Raw genomic sequence first — 21,023 nt, forward strand, 5'->3', positions numbered from 1 at the left:
ATTCTATGAGCTATCCGTAAGATTAATAGTCATAAGATACTTCATGTCACTCTCCAATTTAAAAACCTTCAGTGGCTTTCTACTTTTCTGTAATAAAAATGCAGACGTTGCATTCTTGCAAGGCTTCCAACATTTGACCAAGACCTATCCTTCTATTTGATCTCCTACAGTGACCCAGATTAAGCACCAGACTTGAAGCTCTCCACTTCATTGTCACCGTTGCTTGTGCTTGCTTACTGCAGGTGTTTTTATATTTGGATTTTGGTGCTGGTGATTGACCCAGGGCCCCATGCACAGTAAGCGCAGCTCTACCACTGAGCTACACCTCCAGCCCCAACCTGTAGATGTGTTATTACATAAATTCTTCTTTGTAGTGCCTGCCTTTTATCTTTCAAAGCTGAGACATGGTCGCCATCTGTGTTGTAATTACACACAGTATTCCATCCTTCACTATGTCCCTCTTATCCCAAACTACATGACAATATCTGACACTGGTTTGGTTTATAAATTAATACTTCATTAATTCATTTTGTCTTCCTAATCGGTATGCATAAAGCTTATGTTTACCCTAGTACCTAGCACAATCCAAAGCACAAAGTAGAACATTTTAAAAATTACCTTGGTATTTTCTAACAAAGTCTATGAGAGGCTGAAAATGTTATCACAAGTTCGTGTGTAAGAGCCACTGGCTGAGCATTTCCCACCTGTACTCTCCACAAGGAGGAGGCTGAAGCAGAAGGATCACAAGGCTGAGCACAGCTTAGGCTACAGAGCAAGAATTTATTTCAAAAAGCAAACAAATGGGGCCAGGTATGGTGGCTCAAACCTGTAGTCCCAGCTACTCAGGAGGCAGAGATGGGGAGGATTGCAGTTTGAGGCTAGCCAGGACAAAAGAGTTGGTGAGACCTCATCCCAATAAACAAGCTAGGCATGGAAGTTCATATCTATAATCCCAGCTGTGGGGGAAGCATAAGTAGAAAGGCCATAGTCCAAGGCCATTCCCAGGTAAAAATGTGAGACTAAAGCAAAAAAGAGATGGGGGCGTGGCTCACAGAGTAGGCCCTGAGTTCAAACCCCAGTACTGCAAAAAAAAAAAAAAAAAAAAACCACCTCCCCCTAAAAAAAAGAGCTATTCACAGAAAAACAGATTCACAAAACTAGAATGAATCTAAGAGAGATAGTGGAAGGCTACATGTCAAAAATTTTGTGTTGTGAAAAATTTAAAAGTAGTTACCATAATGACTTTTATCAAGAGTCAATACTCCAATTTCTCACATCACAATTCTCAGTAGATTATTTACAAAGATGACAGCAATGATTCCTTCCATTCATAGGGCCCTTTGCAATGGGACCATGCTGTTTCTTCTATAATGAGGTGACATTTATTTCCGCATCCCTTGAATCTGGACTGTCCTTCTGTCATAGTTTCACTAACAGAACACGGCCACAGTGACACTGCAAACTCTCTTTCCACCTTTCTCATGTTTTTACTGTGGTAAAAAATATATAAACATAAGCTAACCGTTCAAGTGTACCATTCAGTGCATTAAGCACTTTCACACAACCACCATGACCACCGCCCACCTCCATAACTGTTTCATCTTGTGAAACTGAAGTTCTGTACCTACAAACAGTGCTCCCCATTTCCTACTTCCTCCAGCCACTGAGGACCACTCATCTATTTTCTGTCCCTATGACTTCTGAGTACTCTAACTTTCTCACCTAGCATAATTCCTCAAGGTTCACTCAGGCTACAGCAGACTGCAGAAACTCCTTTCCTTCCTATGCTGCATGATAATTCATTGTGTTTATATACCACATTTTGTTTACCCATTCATCTTTTGAGGAGCATCTGGTTTGCTTCTACTTTCTGGCTATTGTGAATAATGACCATGGACATAAAATATCTGAAGTCCCTGCTTTTACTTCTTTGGTATACAACCAGAAGTGCAATTGCTGGATCATATGGTTATGTTTTTTTTTTTTAAGGAACCAACATATTCTTTGCCATGGTGACTGCTTCATTTTATATTCCCAGAGCAATGTATCAGGAAGGACTCCAAATTGTTCACATCTTTATCAACGCTTGTCATTTTCTGTTTGTTTTTTTGATTATCATGAAATGAGTGTTAAGGAATATTTCACTATTTCTTTGATTTATACTTCTTTAAGGATCAGTGATACTGAGCACCTTTTCATGTGTTTATCAAGCCATTTATTTATCTTCTTTGGAGAAATTTCTATCAAGTTCTTTGTGCATTTTTGAGATAGGCTTTGAGTTTTGTTGCTGTTGAGTTGTTTATTATACATTCCAGATATTCTCTTCTTAGCAGATACATAATTTGCAAGTATTTTCTCCCATTCTATGGTTGCCTTTTACTGTTCATAGTACCCTTTTATGCACAATTTTTTAAGAATTTTGATGTACTCTCATTTGTCTATTTTTTCCTTCGTTTCCTATGTTTTTGGTGTCATATCCAAAAACTCCCAATAAATCCAATGTCTTGAAGTTTTCCCCTTGTGTTTCTTCTAAGAATTTTATAGTTTCAAGCCTTACATTTAGGTCTTTGGTCTATTCTGAATAACTTTTTGTACATAAAGTAAGGTAAAGGCTGAACTTCATTCTTTTTTGTGGGTATCCATTTTTCCCCAGGGCCATTTGTTGAAAAGACTGTTCTTTGCCTCACTGAATGATGTTATAATTTGAATGCTGAATATGTCCCAAAGGTCCATTTGTTAAACAAAGGCTTGGTCCTAAGCGTCATGTTATTGGAAAGTGGTGGACTTTTTGAGAGGTGGGGCCTAATGAGAGGTTCTTAGGTCACTCTTTGCCTGCAAAGGGGATTGTGGGGACGCTTTCTTTCTCTTTGCTCTTTGGCCATGAGGTAAGCAGTTTGTACTGCTACTGGCTCCCCGTCACTGACATCTGGCACCTCTACCAGATGCCTAAAAGTAAAAGGTTCACTCGATCACACATTGGAACCTCTAAAATTGTGAGCTCAAAAATACCTTTTCTCTTTATAAGTTAGTTACCTCAGGTATTTTGTTAGAAGATGGAAAGCCAACTAACACAAATAGTTTTGGCACCTTTGCCAAAAATCTTTTGAACATAGATATGACAGCTTAGTTCTGGTATATCCATTCTATCCTATTGGTGTATTGTCAGTCTGGTGTATTAGGACAACACTACACTGTCCTCATGACAGTAACTTTGTATTAAGTTTTGAAAGTGGGAAATAGGAGATCTTCAACATTTGTTTCTTTTTTCAAGACTGTTTTGACTATTTGGGATCACTTGAGATCACATATGAATTTTAGGATCAATTTTCTATTTCTGCAGAAAGTGTTGTTAGGATTCTGATAGTGATAGCACTAAATGTGTAGGTTGCTTTAACAATATTAAGCCTTCCAAGTCATCAATAGGAGATGTCTTTTCAGCTACTGATGTCTTCTTTAATTTCTTTTAGCAGCATTTTGCCGTTTTCATTGTGCAAGTCTTTCACAGCCTTGGCTAAGAATATTTCTAAGTATTTCATTCTTTTTTAGTGCTTTTGTAAATGGACAATGTATGGATTCTAAGTTGAGGTCAAGAGGCCTTGCAACTTTGTTCTGACCCTCTTTGAAGACTGCTACTGACACATTAAAAACCTCAGGCTGTCTGATGGTATCATATAACTTAGCTAATACTCAGCACAACTGGCAAGCTGGTAGATACCTAAAGCCACTTGTGAAACTCCAGATGAGACCAGCAGAAGAACCACTTAGCTTTACCTGGCAAACGTTTATCCCATAAAATGGTGAGCAAATAATATAGTATCTTCAGCCATTAAGCTTGGGGATGGTAGCAAAGACTAACTGAACTAGAATTAAATCTCTTTATTTGCTATTTCTTAACTATGACAATTTATTCAATACCTGTCACATATTCATTTCAAACCATTTCCTAGAGGCTATTAAGATTTACTTACTCTGAGACAAGATAGAGTTCTTTGATGCTAAATATTCTACATTATTCATCATCTTCATGAATGTTTTAAAGCTTGAATGCCAGCATTCTAAATAATTTATAATTTTAAAAAGTAGAAGAAATGAAATCGTACTGAACCAAAGAAGTATAGATTTGTTTTTCTAATTTCTTAATTCAGTATTGAAAAACTAGTAAACAATATTATAGTTGTTTTCAGGCTAACCTGTGAATCACACTGCTAATGTATGCTAGCAATCAATACTAAACTTATTGAGTATAGATTTTTAAACTTTATCATCAGAAAACTCAAGTAATCACAATATTTAGGAGAAAAATACTTTTAAATTAATAATGTTTATAATCTCAAAGCATTTAGTCATGGTATGTAAGCAAAGTAGCTTAATATTACTCAAATCTTTGAAGAAATATTACTCAAATATTTGATGAGTAAATTTTTGTTTACTCATAAATAATTCATTTATTAATAAGCCTAACTATAAAGGATTATAATATTACTTGGAAAAAAAAATCTTCCAGAATACTATGCAAAAGTAACATATTATCACTTAAAACTTGCTAAAACAAAATTTCACTCTATATTCCATCAAAGAATTCATTTTGAGAATTTATTCTTCCAAGTTTGCTTTAAAACAGATTATCTGTATTCTTTGCATTCTTTAAAGAAATAAATAATAATAAACAGAGCAGAAGAAATAATAAGAGGCACAGTTTTATGCTAAACCTTATATATGTTATCTAGATATAGTATAGGACTATTATTGCTGACAAACCATTAACACTTAAGTAGAAACTAATTCAGTTAACTTTCAAAGTTAAAAATAATTTATCAAAGTCTATGTCACGACATATTCTATGTGCAAGTCTCTGTCAAAGGTTGGCTTACCTTTGCACAATTTATTTTGGTAACTGAGTTTACTGTCAGAAATATCTCATATTTGCATTATTAAAAATATCTTTTGAAGGAGTTACCATTTTACTTTTTAGGAGTAGTCCTAAATACTCCTCTAAATTTAAGCTCTGATTTATTTAACTGCAAGCAAGTATTTACACGCCTCTATCAGAACATTTCTACGAGCAGACTACAACTTCACCATCCCCCGCATAAGTATGTCTACATACTGAATATTGATATACAGCCTATAATTTTAACACACACAATTCGTATCTAAGAACTATGTATCTCAATATGATAAAAAATACAGAAGGAGGAAATATAAATGGAAGAATTAAAATGTACTTACAAAGTCAAAGTCTCCATCCTGAGGAACTTTCCAATTATCAGGAAAAACATTTTTTGTCAGAGGGAAGGGTTCATGCATGTTCTGATTACCGGTTTCATGACTCTTATTTTTGAAGTCCTGCTTATCAAAGTAGTCCATGAAAGATGGTCTTTGTACTTGTGGTGAAGTTGCGTTTCCTTAGGTAAATAAAAAATATAAGGAAGGTGTAAGCACTTACTTTTAAAGACATATGATTTTTATGGAAGTGTGACTTTACTGTTTTCTTGAGCCATACAGTAAATTTATGCTGGTTAGATTCAAAGTCAACACAGTTAATTCACAAGGAATAAAGAAAAAACAGTATGAAGAAAGAAAAAGTATCCAAACCAAATAAATACTAAATAATTCAAAATAAATATTAAGTTAATAATTAGGCAAAGATGCAGAATATTCTTAGATTGTAGAAACATTTCAGAATTTTAGCGGATCTTTATAATTTTATTAAAAAATCGTATCAATTGTACTTAAAATTTGTCAAAGAAAATTAATTTTTAGAAAGCAAGTATATTTGGTCTTCTTCTTTTTTTTTTTTTTTTTACATTTAAGCCATCAATGTAATTGTAATTATTCACTTTGACCTGTAAGAAATCATAAGGACTTACACAGGTTCCTCTTATATCTATTTGATGCCTCCCTCCTACTCTGTCTTGCAGACTCCTCCACCCCCTGGACTTTCATGGCTTTGTCATAATTATATCCATGGCTCTCAAAGCAATTTCTCCAGCTCAGACCTTGTTCCTACATTCTATATTTTACTTTGCAAACACTTGTAATTATATTGCAAATGCTTGTTATTGTATTACTTATTCCAAGGTGCGTTAACTTACCAGTTTTGAAGCTAAATATAAGATATTTCCCTTCAAATTTGCAGCTTCTCCACATGTTCTATTTCTGCCACGGTCAACACTATTTACTCAATCCCCAAAGTAATAAGGTTGAGAATTAACTCAGACTTCTCTCTTCCTATTGTATCAAGATGATCATAAGGGATGGTTAATTCTACTTCACAATAAGAGTTGTTTAACCCTTTTCTCCTCTATCTTTTGTTTTAGTTTCTAATCATCTCTAGCTTTTGTGATTGTAGCAGCCTCTAAACTAGTCTTGTTTCTATAATCCAGTTTTGATTTTATATCATCAACATAATGACCTTTCTGAAGAGAAAGCAAATTATGTCATTCTTCTCCTTAGAATCTTTCAATGGCTCCTCACTTTTTATACTGAACAATTAAGTGGCAAATAAACATTTGGAATAACTAGATTTTAAATCTAGTGGCTAAGGTCTTCATCAGTAGTTTCCAAATTGGATTCCTTAGAGCCCTATGCCTCCAAATAAATGTCCCAGAGACCAACAGGAAGGCATTTCCCAAATAATTCTCCCGATAGAAAAGTAATTCACCTTCTTAAATAAAGACTTCCTGAGGGAAGTACAGGAAATGAAGTCTGTCCTATAATTTATAAGCATTCTCAAAAATTAGTTTCTCTTACATATACTTATCCCTAAAATATCTGAAGACAGAGATAAGGTTTTTGTTATATGACCTGTCTTTTAGATTCATCATCATCTAGTTCACTTGCCTATGGGAACATTTCAGTATCACAATGTTCCCCTATACAGAGATGTAACATTTGATAGTGATCTAGCCAATCTAGAATGGTAGAACTACTATAGCATAAAACTACACTTACTAATATAATTATTAAGCAACACTGCTGGCTGAGGATGAGAGATAAAAACAGGGGTCAAAAGAATACAATGCAATGCTAAAACCTTTACTTTCAGTCTTTTAGAGAAGGGAATTAGGCTGGGGGATATGGCAAGAGGTAGAACACCTGTCTAGCAAGTGTAAGGCCCCGAGTGCAAACCTCAGCTCTGTGTGTGTGTGTGTGTGTGTGTGTGTGTGTATGTGAGTGCACGCACAAGGGAGAAGGAATTAGAATCAATGCCTTCATTCTGTGGTGAACAAAAGTCTGGAATTCTCTAACTGGAAAAGAAAAGAGTGGGGTGAGGGAGGTTTTCATCCTAATTCCTCCTTCCTTTCCCTGACTCTTAGATCTCTGTAGTATTTGACAGACTCTAAGTTTAAATGAATTTGTTCAAGTGAGGATACAAGAAAGGGGTATAATGGTGGTGTTTTTTTCATTTAAAAATGTTATCACTTTGCCTTAAAATGACATGATCTTCTTTAAAACTATATAAAACATATATACCATAAAATTTACCATCTTATTTCTGGTTATATATCCAAAAGATTTAAAGCAGAGTCATGAAGAGACATTTGTACATCTGTGTTCATCACATCATTATTCAAATTAGCTACAGTATGGAAGCTCAGTTGCCCACTGACAGAATGGACAAGGAAAACGTAAGGAAAGAAGGGAGAAAGGAATTGATTAATTTGACAATGTTACTTTGCTGACATTTGGATGAGATACATACATTCCTTTAATAATTTCAACAGATTTTAAATGCCTTTTGTCTGTAGGCCCCATCATTAGGAGGTATAGTTCTGTTAAAAATTTGGTTCCTATGGCAACCTCTTATTCCAAAATAGATTCTAGAAACTTAACCTCAGTCATGCTCTACTTCTGCCCCATTTTATGAGAATAAGAAAAAAAAATCACATTAAAGTATAGCTAAAGTTACACAAATTTTCCATAAATACTTCGGTAAATCAAATCAGAAAGTGAAAGGTGGAGAAATAATTCCATAAAGGAATCCTTTATTCATTATTTCCTTTCTTCCTTCTTTCCTCCCTCCCTCCCTCCCATTCTTTGGAGAGTTTGTAGTTGTTTTTAAGACAGGGTATCATTATGGAATCCAGGCTACCCTAAAACTCATGATCTATTTGCACTCTTTCCTCAGCCTCCTGAGTATAGATAGCATTCTTTAAAAGTACATTTTGTATGTGTAAATGCTTTGGTAAAACACACATACACACAATGGCACTTCCAATCCACTGAAGAACAGCACTCCTTGACCAATGTCCCTCCCCAAATCTCCCTCCTCTGTCAACACCAGAACCATACTACTCCTACTACTTTTCCTTCTCCCCAGCACTGGCATCACTGCAGAGATTCTAGGTATGGTTTTGTTTCTTCATCAACTAGGAGATATGGAACTCTTATCAATACCCTGGTGCTGTAATGAAACAGTCAGGGGTCTTTTGATATATAGCAAGTGGTAATTCAGACCTTTGTACCTGAGAAAATTCATCCCAAAGGAAGACTAACTCTACCTACCAGAAACTAACACTTATAGAGCAGCAAGTTTAGTAAGAGCAACAGTATATACTGGGAAGGAGAAGGAGAAAAGTAATATATCAGAAGTTGCTTTTCCACTACAGTGAATAAAGCGGGAAAAACCTTAATCTTTTATAAAAACCTTCACAAGCCTGGCACCAGTGGCTCACACCTGTAATCCTGGCTACTCAGGAGGCAGAGATCAGGAGGCAGTTTGAAGCCAGACCAGGCAAATAGTTCACAAGATCCTATTTCAAACAACCATATCACAAAAAAATTGGGCTGGTAGAGTGGCTCAAGGTGAAGACCCTGAGTTCAAGCCCCAGTACCACAAAAAAACAAAAACAAAAACAAAAATCCTTCACAGCAAAAAGTAAGATGAGCTCAGCAGGCATTTCCTTGAGAGTAGGAAAAAGGCTGAAAGATATTCTTTTCTACAATGAGCCAGAGAAGTAGACACTGGATCAGAGATAAGTAGTGAAAACAGAAAAGGCAGAAGCAGATCAATTCCTAAGGCCTAATTAAAAAAAAAAGTATATAAATTACTAAAAAGTTTCATTGCCAAAATCTACTCCTCTATCCTCAATAGCTGTGGTCCTACTTCTAACATGATCCTAATCAGAAGCTTCTAACCTGTCAACTACCACTAGTATTGGAGTCTCTCAAAGTAGAAAAGGTGGCTACATAATATCTATAGTTCGTCTTTTGTTAAGGGTGAGAAAGGTGCTTCTCTTCTGGGTAGGAGTGGCTATGTAATACAATTCTGGCCAATGATACAAAAAATAAGGTTTTCTAAGAAAGTTCTATTTTCTTGATACAGGCAGTACTCTTTTGTTTCCTGCTCTTTCCTCCTGCCTGGAATGCAGATTTGATGGCTAGAGAGCTAGCATTTATTCTACAAGCAGGAGGATGAATGTAAAAACCCAAAAGATGGTGTCTCAGGAAGGCTCTCTAATGACACCATGAAATCACTCTTACTAGTGCTGAACATTCTGCTTCTGGATTTCTTATTAAGTATGAAATGAAATTAATCCTATATTATTTAAACCACTGTCAGTTGGATTTTCTAATATATGCAGCCAAATTCAGCCCCTATTGGATATACTTCTATTCATAAAGTGAAAGATATAGAAAGAAGTAGAAGGAACAGAAATTTTCAATTTTGCTGAAGGGATAGTCCAGTTTCAAACTTCAGTCCACTATTACCCATGGTCATTTGTCAATCATCTCAGACATAGTTTTAAAGGTCTTTTACAGGCTAACCTAAAAACTTATGGTAAAATATCTTATGGGTTACATACTCAAAATTTTGGAAAATAACCCACTCCTAAGTTAGTAATAAACATTCTTACAAAGAGTTAACAAAAGTCTGAAACTGAACTTATACAAAAGAAGGCAGTCTGTTCCATTAGCTTTTTCTTTTTGTACAACTTTATAATAAGATATTATTAACCCAAATATGCTTACCCACAATTTTCTATTCAAACATATGGGCTTGCATGTCTAAATATTTTCCACTGATTAATTTAAAACCTAGTACTACCATGTAGAATATGTCTTTGTTATACACAAAGAAAGGTTAAAATAATTTTAAAAATTTCTATAAAGAGGAAAATAGATTGTTTTGAAAGTTAATGGGAGAGGCAGCTGTAATTGCTCAGAAATGCTTAACTATACAATATGAAACACATGCCATAGTGTCCAGTTGAGTCTCTAGGGAGATACATGTTCACAGAACTGAGACAGAGAGGATGCTGTTTCTGACCTGCAATTTATTTAAAAGAAAAGAGGAAGAAGAAGAAGAAATCCTGGCCCCTTCAATGAGAGAATGAAGCAGGCAGGAAATCTCAAGATAGTAACTACTGTCATATGTGATTGTGGTTGCCATGGTAAATACTTTTTAAAACACAGAAAGAATAACCACATAAAATTGACATCAATTTCTCCAGTTGCAGTTAAATTCTGACCCTAGCTTATTAAAATGCATTTTATTTTAATAGTAAATTTAATGTTCAAAAGTACCTAGTTCCTCAACTTACGTGCTATAAAACTAAAAATCAATAAAGAATAAAATAATCACCACTCATTTCCTTTGTGCCTGTGAAATTTAAAGAAAAGGTTGTTAGCTGTTTTCTGTCTCCTTCATTTATTCCTCAAAATATTTACAAGAACACTAAATCATGTGGAATATTAATACCTTAGAAAATGTGCCAGTCCACCTGCAATTATTCATTAACTGTCCTAATCTGCCTTCTAAACAGGTGACATCTTCATGAAAATTAAATATACAAAAGGAATTTTGAAATGCTTTAGCAAAATGCAATTTGTTTGATTTTTAATTTCCTAACATGGTTATGATGAAGATACTCAAGAGTAAAGAATGAAACAATCATAATTTCAGCAGAACATGTATCAACATGAAAGGTATTTATCAATATTACTGTTTGTTCTTCTAAAAATATTTTAAGATGTGGGTATTCCTCTTGATTAATCTTAGAAATCTGTCTTTGAATTATTTGCTAAGATATAGTGAATACATATAAAAATCAGGATGTGAATACAGAAGCTACCAATATCAGTTTTTTTCCTTACTTCAGATTCTATCTTAAAACAAATGCGGATACACTCAACATGGATATGGTCCAGAGGACTGTCATAAGAAAGATTAAAAGTTTAGAAAATAATACCTGAACAAAGGTTAAAGAGACTGAAATTGGCCAGGAAAAGTCTGAGGAACAAATGAATAAGTATTAAAGTGTACTTTTTATAAAGGGTTCTTGCACAGAAAATAGTGACTAGCTGTTTTCTATCTCCAATGAGAGCAGAATAGAAGGAAACACACAAATTAAAACCCAAGATTTTAGTTCAATAGATGGAAAGCTTTCCTGTGTGAGTAATAAACATTGTAATGGTCAGTATATATGTATCCAAATCCTTTCTTCAAAGGTCTTCACAAGAAAGATTTTCATTTGCATGAGGAAGACTGTATTTCTATGCTTACTTGTGCTTTGTGGTAGCAAAACAAGTTTTCTATAACAGAACTGCACAAACTAACAGGCCTGATCTTGGTCACACTTCATTAAATACCCCCAGACCCAGGGCACATAGAAAAGATTCAATGCCCAAACCACTCCAGCCACACTGTAGCTGGATACCTAATTTCTGCAGAGGAAAATGAAGGGTTTCTAATGGGCTGAAACACTATGGGTATTTGGGTCCAGCTGCAAGAGGGCCTTGTTTGCCACCAGTCTTTCTGGCTAAAGAAGCAGATAGCAGGTTTGTATTGTTTTGTTTTCCAAGTAGAAAAGTAAGATCTTTGGAGATGTGGGAGAACAATTCTCTTACACCCTTTCCTACCCTTACTAATTATTTCTTGGCATCAGACATTCTATCATTAGTGATCTACTCTTTTGGCTCAAGGCTTTGTAGTTATGGGAAAATATATTTCCTTTTCTTTTTTGCAGTGCTGGGGTTTGAACTCGGGGCTTACACCCTGAATTACTCTGCCAGCCCTTTTTTGTGTTGGTTATTTTCAAGATAAGGTCTCTTGAACTATTTGCCCCAGCAGACTGTTATGTTTCTGATCTCTGCCTCCTGAGTAGCTGGGATTATAGACATGAGCCACTGACATCTGGCAGGAAAATGTGTTTCTTGAGCATTAAACATTGCTAGGCATTTATACCTGTGTATAAATCTGATCTATTTGAAATCGATTTCTAGAGAAAGGGAAAGGATACAAATCAGAACTGGTAGAGAACAAAAGACTAAGCAAAGAATGGGACATAGAAGTGCATGCTTAGGACAAGCTGTCTCATTTACAATTCTGTCTCTTGGGAGCAGTGATGTCTAATGATCAATCTTCCCTTCATAGTATCACTCCTAAACCCTTTGTATGCCAATCTATTATCTTTTCAGAATGAACTTCTGAAGATGTAAAGCAAAACCTCATATATTAATTAGGCAAAAATATATTTTTGCTGTTCAAAATAAATAATGCAGGGTTTGGGTATTGTGTCTTGGGACATTGGAAGAGTCTTTGACAAGGTTTTCAACGATGTCCTTGGAGATACTATGTAGTTTGACCTACGTAATGGTCCTATTATGAGAGTTGAACAGTTACATCCAGATGTGCTTCTGTCAGTCAGAGTTCTTAGAGGAAAAGAAACTAATTAAGATATTTTAAACAAAAGGGTATTTAAGTCAGAGACAGGGTATCATATGTAGCTTAGACTTGCCTCAAACTTGTGATCCTCCTGCCTCAACCTCCCAAGTTCTGGGATTTTAAGTGTGTATAACAAGCCTGGCCTATCCGTATTTTAAAAATCACTATATATTATAGGCATATAAAAAGAAGAAAATTTAAAAACGTGTATTCAATTAAAATTACTTAAACCCAGCATTTAATAATTGACAAGCAGAGCTATGAGAGGTTAATAAAAGGAAATAATATAAAACTTAAACTTGACCAATTATTTTTCTGCTCATTCTAAATACAACATGGTCTGCACCTACTTCACCATACAGCTCCCTTTCTGCTCATTGTGCTCCAGGGTGTCCCCACCCTTGTTAAATACTCAAAGTAAGTTGTAGGCATAACAATCCAGATGACCTTCAGCCCCTGAGATAACAGTGAAGCTATTATTTCCTTATTCTAAGAAGTGGTTATCAGTCCTAGCTACAATGGTAGAGTTGTTTATATTTTTCTCTTTTTGAGTCAGAGATGCCAGGTCCTGCTCCATCCTGTAGAACTAGTACCTCTAAGGGAAAACTGCTTCAGTGCACATTTGTGAGCTTGGTGATTTGGGTTAAACTTTTTTTCTTTTGGAAGTGTTTGGGTTAGAACTCAGGACCTTCCTCTTGATAGTCAAGAGCTCTACCTCTTGTGCCATTCTTCCAGCCCAAGCTTGGTGATTTGGACTTAACAGCAGAGTTTATCTTGTAAATCAAGTCCACTGTTCCAGCTTGTGGAAATATAAGATCCTGATTCTATCTTACAATGTATTTTTATTTTGCCCCACTTCACATCATTTGCAATTCTGATGGACTTTCATCCTATAGCTTCATTCAAGTTTCTATAAAAACTGTTGAGCTAGCCAGAGCTGAGGTCTAACTCTACAGCACACACAAAAAGAACATCTGGTTGAAAGCAATTTATTATTTAACACTGTGGTTGATGGAAATTTAGTAACTACTATCACCCACCTCTGGTGACCTTCACATTGTACAGGCTGGAAAGATGAACACAACATTTCCCAGAACTCCTTGCAACTAGATTTTTGGGTAGGTATACTCTTTTTCTCAACAGTAAAGTAAAAAAATAAGCAGAGGTCATATTATTTCAGTTATTCCCTCTGGCAAGCACAGTCAAGGGGACCTGGAGATTTTTATAGCGGCCTCCTACCATCTAGTCACCAGTTTTATAGGTGCTGAAGAATGACTGCAATAGCACTGGTAGCTTTCCAATCCCTGAGAAACAATGGGTCAATCTGCACTACTCAACTCATTAGCACCAATGGTAACCCCTGGACTGTGGTAGTTCCATACAGGATCACTTTTGTGATATTGTTGGGGGTAACTCCTGGAGGCCTCACCTATCTACATAGTCTTCTCCAGTTTTTCCCATGATTTCATTAACACCCACATCTCTGCTTTAATCTCCTTCTGCTTAAAATACCTAGATTAGTTTCTTTTCCTCTATTGAACTCTGACTGATAGAAACACATCTGCATGTAACTGTTCAATCCTCAACAGGACCACCAGCTAAGTCAAACTACAGTATCTCCAAAGATATAACTGAAAACCTCATCAAAGACTTTTCTAATGTCCTACAACACAATTCCCAAACCCTGCATTTTTTCTGATCTAGAAACTTAGCAATGCTGTCTAAAAAAAAAAAAAGCAAATGATACTATTCTGGCATGATTTGTTTCCAGTAAACTATGCTAACATAATGATCTTGATCTTCCCTAAAAACAAAAACCCTCACAGATGTTCTAGAATCAAGCTTACCAGCCACAGAGTAGCAACGTGACTTTGGTGTCACATCTGGGTCTGTACTCTGGTTCCATGACTGACTTGCTACAAAATCTTGGACAAGTTACTTAACATTCCCAAGCTTCAGTTTCATTAGTGGCAAATGGTAGAGGCAATGCTACTTTACAGGATCCTTAAGTAAGATAATGTATATAAAGTCTAAAGCTAAGGTTTGGCTCACAATAGTCCTCAATGATAGCTATAATCTGAGGAATTCACCATTTTTCCCCTTTCCAAAAATAAAAATATTTTTAAATTTTACTTTTTTCATACTTTTGTAACACTTTCCTCTTTTACTCAAAGAGGTGTTGAATTTCACAAATACTGGAATATAGTTCTTTCATCTCAAGTTATCTCAATATACATTATCAAATACACTCCTAGTCAGAAGAAGCCTGATCCAGCTGAGTATCCCTTTGTATTTCCCCATCTTGTCCCCTTCCAAATCCACCTCATCCATGCATATGCTAAGTTCATTCTGGAGACCATCATTATCTTTCAGGTTAGCTTACTGATTAAGAGGGATGGGGCAAGGTCTAGTAGGAAGCATGGAGGAGTGGGAGCAAGAATTTGCCTTGGGAAGAAATGAACAGAAGGCCAGGAGCAGAAAAGGGATGTGATAAGATCTATAGGTAGGATAGAGGACCAACACTGGAGGCAGGGAATCCATTAGGAAGCCTTATGAGTAAGAGACGGTGTATTAGGAAGTATAGCAGATGGTAAGAAGAGGAGAGAGATTTAGCAGGCTCAACTGACAAGGTTTAATTTTAGTTCAAGTAGAGGATGAAGGAAGAGAGAAAAATTAGGAATGACTTAAACTTTTCTCTTATTTCAAAGTCCATGTTTAAAACACCTGTGCAGCTTCTGTAGTTTCTTACATTATAATGTTTGCTTTTTTCTATGAAGCAGAAAAAGGGTGTCTTCTGAAACTGAGAGCAAAGGTGGCAGGAGGAGATTTAGTGAAAGCTTAAAGTAGCCACTTTGTAGAATGAAAAAAAGACAGAGCAGAGAGACAGAGGACTATAGGAAAGTTTTGAGGACTGAAGATCCTGAACTGGTAGCCCTTATCTGTGTGGATTTGAGATTTTTCTTTAGCATCACTCAGAAACCAACATGGAGATGCACAAAAGATGGACAAATAGACTGATCCAATCATAGTTTTCCAGGAGAGGCAAAAAATAAAAAGGCATGAAAGCAGAGGAGTTAAGGGTTTGAGTAAGAGAGAGGCTGAAAGGGATAAATAGCTGCAAAGCTGAACAGAGAAGCAGAAGGTGGGTGTGCTTAAAAAAAAAAAAAAAAAAAAGACAGCAGATGGATGACTCAAGGAGCCAGAGGGCTCCCATGACAGCATTACGAAAAATTTGTTTTTTAGACACTAATTAGATAGGATGTTAATAACTGATATGCTCCTCATTAAAAGTGTTCATGGCTAACTAAGTTAAGGAAAACCTGGGTTATTTAATTTTTTAATAGATTTCCTTCCTATACTGCTTGCAAAGCATTTCATAAGCTAATAATATATCATGTAGGTCTTGTCTCCAGGTTAAGTAAGCATTTACACTTCCATTTATTGTATAGTAGTTATCTCTATGTTTAACAGATTATCTCACTAAATGGGTATCTTCAGGAACAACTTTTCAGAAGGTCTGCTCTGTGAAATCAAAGCTATGGATAGTACAACACTTGAAAAGAAAGTGGCATATAATCAGGTAAGAACTTACTAAGGTAGAGGGTTTTCCTGAAAGTTCTCTTAGCTCTCAGAGTTATGAATCTTTAATTCTACTACAACACTTAAAAGAAAAAGTTTTGATTCTGCCTACAATGTAATTAGTACTCCAAGGACATAATGAAACCAATATCCCAAGAACACCTACTAGTATGTGACACAGATTTATACAGCATTCTAAGCAGGAAGAACCTTACAATCTATTTTGGAGAAACAATACACACACACACACACACACACACACACACACACACACACGAAGAAAGAGAGACAGACAGACAGACAGAGACAGAGACAGAGAAGGGAAGGAGAGGGAGACAGACATAACTTGGTTGAAGAGTATGGTTCTTCCTCACATACTGACAAGATATAGTTTCCATTGAAGGAACTAGAGCTACCAGCCAAGCCCCAAAAGACTAGAAATTTCCTTCATAGCAACAGAGTTACAAGATCAATGGTCCCAGTCTTCTCCTTGCTGAAACCAGTGCTCCTCAGAGCAACAACACTGAAACCATCTCTACTAGCCCAACAATTTTTTAAAAAATTTTTATTGTTTTATTAGTCATACGTGCATACAATGCTTGGGTCATTTCTCCCCCCTGACCCCACACCCTCCCTTACCACCCACTCCGCCCCCTCCCTCTCCACCCCACCCCCTCAATACCAGCAGAAACTATTTTGCCCTTATCTCTAATTTTGTTGAAGAGAGAGTATAAGCAATAATAGGAAGGAACAAGGGTTTTTGCTAGTTGAGATAAGGATAGCTATACAGGGAATTGACTCGCATTGGTTTCCTGTGCATGTGTGTTACCTTCTAGGTTAATTCTTTTTTATCTCACTTTTTCTCTAGTTCCTGGTCCCCTTCTCCTATTGGCCTCAGTTGCTTTTAAGGTATCTGCTTTAGTTTCTCTGCATTGAGGGCAACAAATGCTAGCTAATTTTTTAGGTGTCTTACCTATCCTTACACCTCCCTTGTGTGCTCTCGCTTTTATCATGTGCTCAAAGTCCAATCCCCTTGTTGTGTTTGCCCTTGATCTAATGTCCGCATATGAGGGAGAACATATGATTTTTGGTCTTTTGGGCCAGGCTAACCTCACTCAGAATGATGTTCTCCAATTCCATCCATTTACCAGCGAATGGTAACATTTCGTTCTTCTTCATTAGCCCATCAATTTAATAACAACAAATTCTTGATCTGGTCCTGATACATTCTTTCAGGATAAAAACTCCTAAAAGTTGATTTCCTGAGATGACCACCAACCTGCTTATATCTAGTATCAACCATTCAGAATTTCAACTAGTATAGACAAGTATGGATAAAGCATAATAAATAAGGAAGAGATACAGATTCACATGTAAAAACTGGCTGGTGCCAGGTGGTAAAAGACCTTGATTAGCAAGCTAATGTCAGAACATTACAGACATAATGAGGGGGCTGAGAGATACGTGAATGGGAAAACTTGGAGTGAAGGGATAAAAATATTATCATCACTGCTGAAAACAGTTCTAAAAAACTCTCCTTTGGACATACCTACAGGGTTCATCCCTCCCCACCAACACTTTTTACATAATTCAAATTGTAAGATATTTTTGTTACTTTTCTTTAGTTCATTTCTAAAGGTCTCTGGATAATTTTGTTCCCTTGAGTGAAATCACCATACTTTTAAGAGCTAAGGAAATTAGATCTGTAATTTCTAGCTTCATGATAAAGATATAAAAGAGAAGGTATAAACATAATTAAAACTGACAATGCTATATCAGGCAACTCACTTGAAATTCCAATGGAAAAGGAAATGGAAAGCAGAACTGTCAGCACACAATGTAACATTCCAGAGAATGTTTTACAAAACCAAAAATAATACATTGCTACAATCTTTTTAGAGAAGAAAAATGTTAAGGGCACATTAGGAAATGAGATTTTGGTTGATGTGACATAAACTGACACTTCATATCAACTAATTTGAGTTTTAAGGAAGATTTATATCATGGAGGAAAAACAAAAATAAAATAATTATGTGGTTTCAGGTAAAGTAAGTCTTCCCTCAAGAGCTTCCTCACAGTTGTTACAATACAGAATAACAATTCCTGAGAAGTTACATTAATATCAATTAAATTTTGAAGAGCAGTGAAATTCCACATCATAGAATGATGTCTATTCTATAGAAAATTAATATATGGAAAGTTGGCTCGTGGGATGTAAAACTTGCTGAGACACATAAAACAACTGTAACCGTAGCACTATCTGCTCAGCTTAAACATGGGCTTTTAATAAGATCTCTGTGACAAAAAGTCAAACCTATGTAAATTATTACAATAAAATTATAATATATATTGATTTCTGTAGTTGTCAAGGCTAAAAGTCACTATACAAACTATGTGGAAATCTGTGGCATAATTTTAAAGTATGATGTCTGGTCATCATTACTATCTCTTTTTAAAAAAATTTTTTATTTTGTGCTGGTTGGGGTACACTGTGGCATTTACTAAAGTTCTTACAATGTATCAAATATATCATGCTTGAATAATCTAAAATGAATTAGATTCCACAAAAACACTTTTGTGGAATCTAATATATGTATATGTACCACTACATATATGTACATGTTCAACTATACAAATACATGAAAGAGTAATTTATTTAGTTTTGTAGGGAGCTCACAAGACATAATAAAGTGCTCAAGATCCCTTAACTAATCTAAGAATACTAAAATTTGAGTGAAAGAATTTTATCAGCTTGTAGAAAAGTAATGATACATGCTGATGAGAAATGTGCTAGCTATCAGAATCTTTTTAAAAAAAAATCTAAATGACATATGAATTGTACCCTAATACCAGCTGGCTTTGAGGGCCACAAGAACATCCTATGCAGTAAGGCATGTTATGAATACAAAAGACCTATTTTAGTGAGACCTATTCTAGTGAGCTAAAAATTTCAGGAAATCCAAGATTCAGAATGTGTTCCAAGGCAAAAAAGGTTCAGGAGACCCACCAGTGGTGAGAGAAAAAAACAATTTACACTCCTCTTTCCCTCTCCCAAGATTAACTATATATAGCAATCTGTTTGTACTGTGTGCTTCATGACTTTCCCCTTTCAAAGTATGCAACTATAATAAGCTGTAGAGTAGGAAATGAAAAAGTGGCAACAATAAGCCATGTGACTTGAATCTATGAGATAAGACTCCACTGGGGGGAGGGGGGAGTAATACAGAGGTACTAGAAAAAGGAAGGGGGTAGGCAAAAAGAAAACAGAAATATCAGAGAGGAAATTCCCGTATCTATTTCACGGTAGTAAAAAATCACTTGAATATTTACATCATTCTAGGCTCTACGATGGCAGAAGTTACGTAATCCTGCCACTTAGAAATAATACTGTGTAGTAGAAAGCAGCCTGTGCTTAGACTTTGACATTATCCACACAGACTACAGGAGTGGGGGAGAGAGAAAGGTCAACAGCTGTGTACAGACAATCTGTTTTTCCTCTTTCACTGTAAAATCACGATGTCCAGCATCCTTAACTGCATTATCTTAACTATTTTTTAAAAAAGAAATGCTAGTCCATGAAAGGACCCCATCTCTATCACTCTGTAAGCAACAGATTGCAGAAAGAATGGCTTAACCATCATTTTAGTCCCTAAGGCCCCCAGCACTGCCTCACAGCTGACAATAGCAGTAAATGTGCAGAGAACTGAGTCTTCTCTCACAGCATCCCTGTCTCTTAATCCTTCTTTCTAGGGCTTCTTATTTTCCTGCCTCAGTTCTCATTTCTTCCTGTAGCTTGCACTCCACTGTCTCTGTGGTTAACTGATAATTCAGACAATGTGAAATAATATTATGCTGTATTTATTGGAACAGAATTTTAGGTTTATGTTTTTAATTGGAAAAAAAATGTTAGGAACACTATCATCTCTCTAGAATTCTTTACAAATTAAATTATGGGTTTGTAGCCTTCAACAGAAAAAAAGTTCCATAACCTTAAGTTAAAGATGTAGTGATACATGCTCTTTTAAAGTAAAAAATTTAAACTTGGTACAGTGGCTCACACTGTGTTCTCAGCTACTCGGGAGGCAGAGATCAGGAGGATTGTGGTTCAAGGCCAAGTCAGGCAAAAAGTCAGCAAGACTCTGTCTCAATCAAGAAAACAGGTGTGGCGGTGTGTACCTGTCATCCCAGCTATGTGGGAGGCATAGGTAGTAGGATTGCAACCTGAGGACAGCCGGGCAAAAAGTGAAACCCTACCTAAAAAAAACAACCTAAAAGCAAAAAAAGGCTGGGGGCATGGGTCAAGTGGCACACTGCTTGCCTAGCAAATGTCAGGCCCTGAGTTCAAACCCTAGTACCACTAAAAATAAATAAATAATTTAGAAGGTTTATTTGTGCCATACTTTTTTTTGCTATTAAATAGAGCCAGAAGCGAAAAATTTCCATAGTTGGCTCTAAAAAGTAACACAGAACTATCCTAGTTTCTATATAAGTACACTTCCAAAACAGAAAACTAGCTTTCAATGGGAGAAAGCCACATACTTTTCATAGTTCCGTCTTCTTCTTCCTCATCCTCGCTGTTTATAACCATGGTCCCCAAGTCAGATTCTAGCATTGTGCTGCTATGTTCAATCATGGTCTGGGCCCCTTCACTCATTGTGCTTGTGGCCCGCATTGTGCCCACGCTTTCTGAACTGGTCTTTACCATGGTGTGTGAATCTAGCTCGTCTTCATCCTGCAAGCAAAATACCACAGTGAAGAAAGATTACTTTGACAG

At 36.0% G+C, this 21,023-nt stretch overlaps 1 protein-coding gene across 6 annotated transcripts in view; it reads right to left on the reverse strand.

Annotated features, from left to right (window-relative positions):
* Positions 1-21,023, reverse strand: part of Stk3 (serine/threonine kinase 3) — a 313,658-nt gene that overhangs the window by 85,905 nt on the left and 206,730 nt on the right. For all 6 annotated transcript variants that reach the window (XM_074068904.1, XM_074068900.1, XM_074068899.1 and 3 more), the window contains 2 exons: positions 20,789-20,981; positions 5,230-5,405 (listed from right to left, as the gene is read on the reverse strand). In XM_074068904.1, coding sequence (XP_073925005.1) covers positions 5,230-5,405; positions 20,789-20,981 — 369 coding nt within the window. The remainder of the gene's footprint in view (positions 1-5,229; positions 5,406-20,788; positions 20,982-21,023) is intronic.

This window comes from Castor canadensis, chromosome 3, assembly GCF_047511655.1.
Source record: "Castor canadensis chromosome 3, mCasCan1.hap1v2, whole genome shotgun sequence".
Classification (NCBI taxonomy): Eukaryota; Metazoa; Chordata; class Mammalia; order Rodentia; family Castoridae; genus Castor; species Castor canadensis.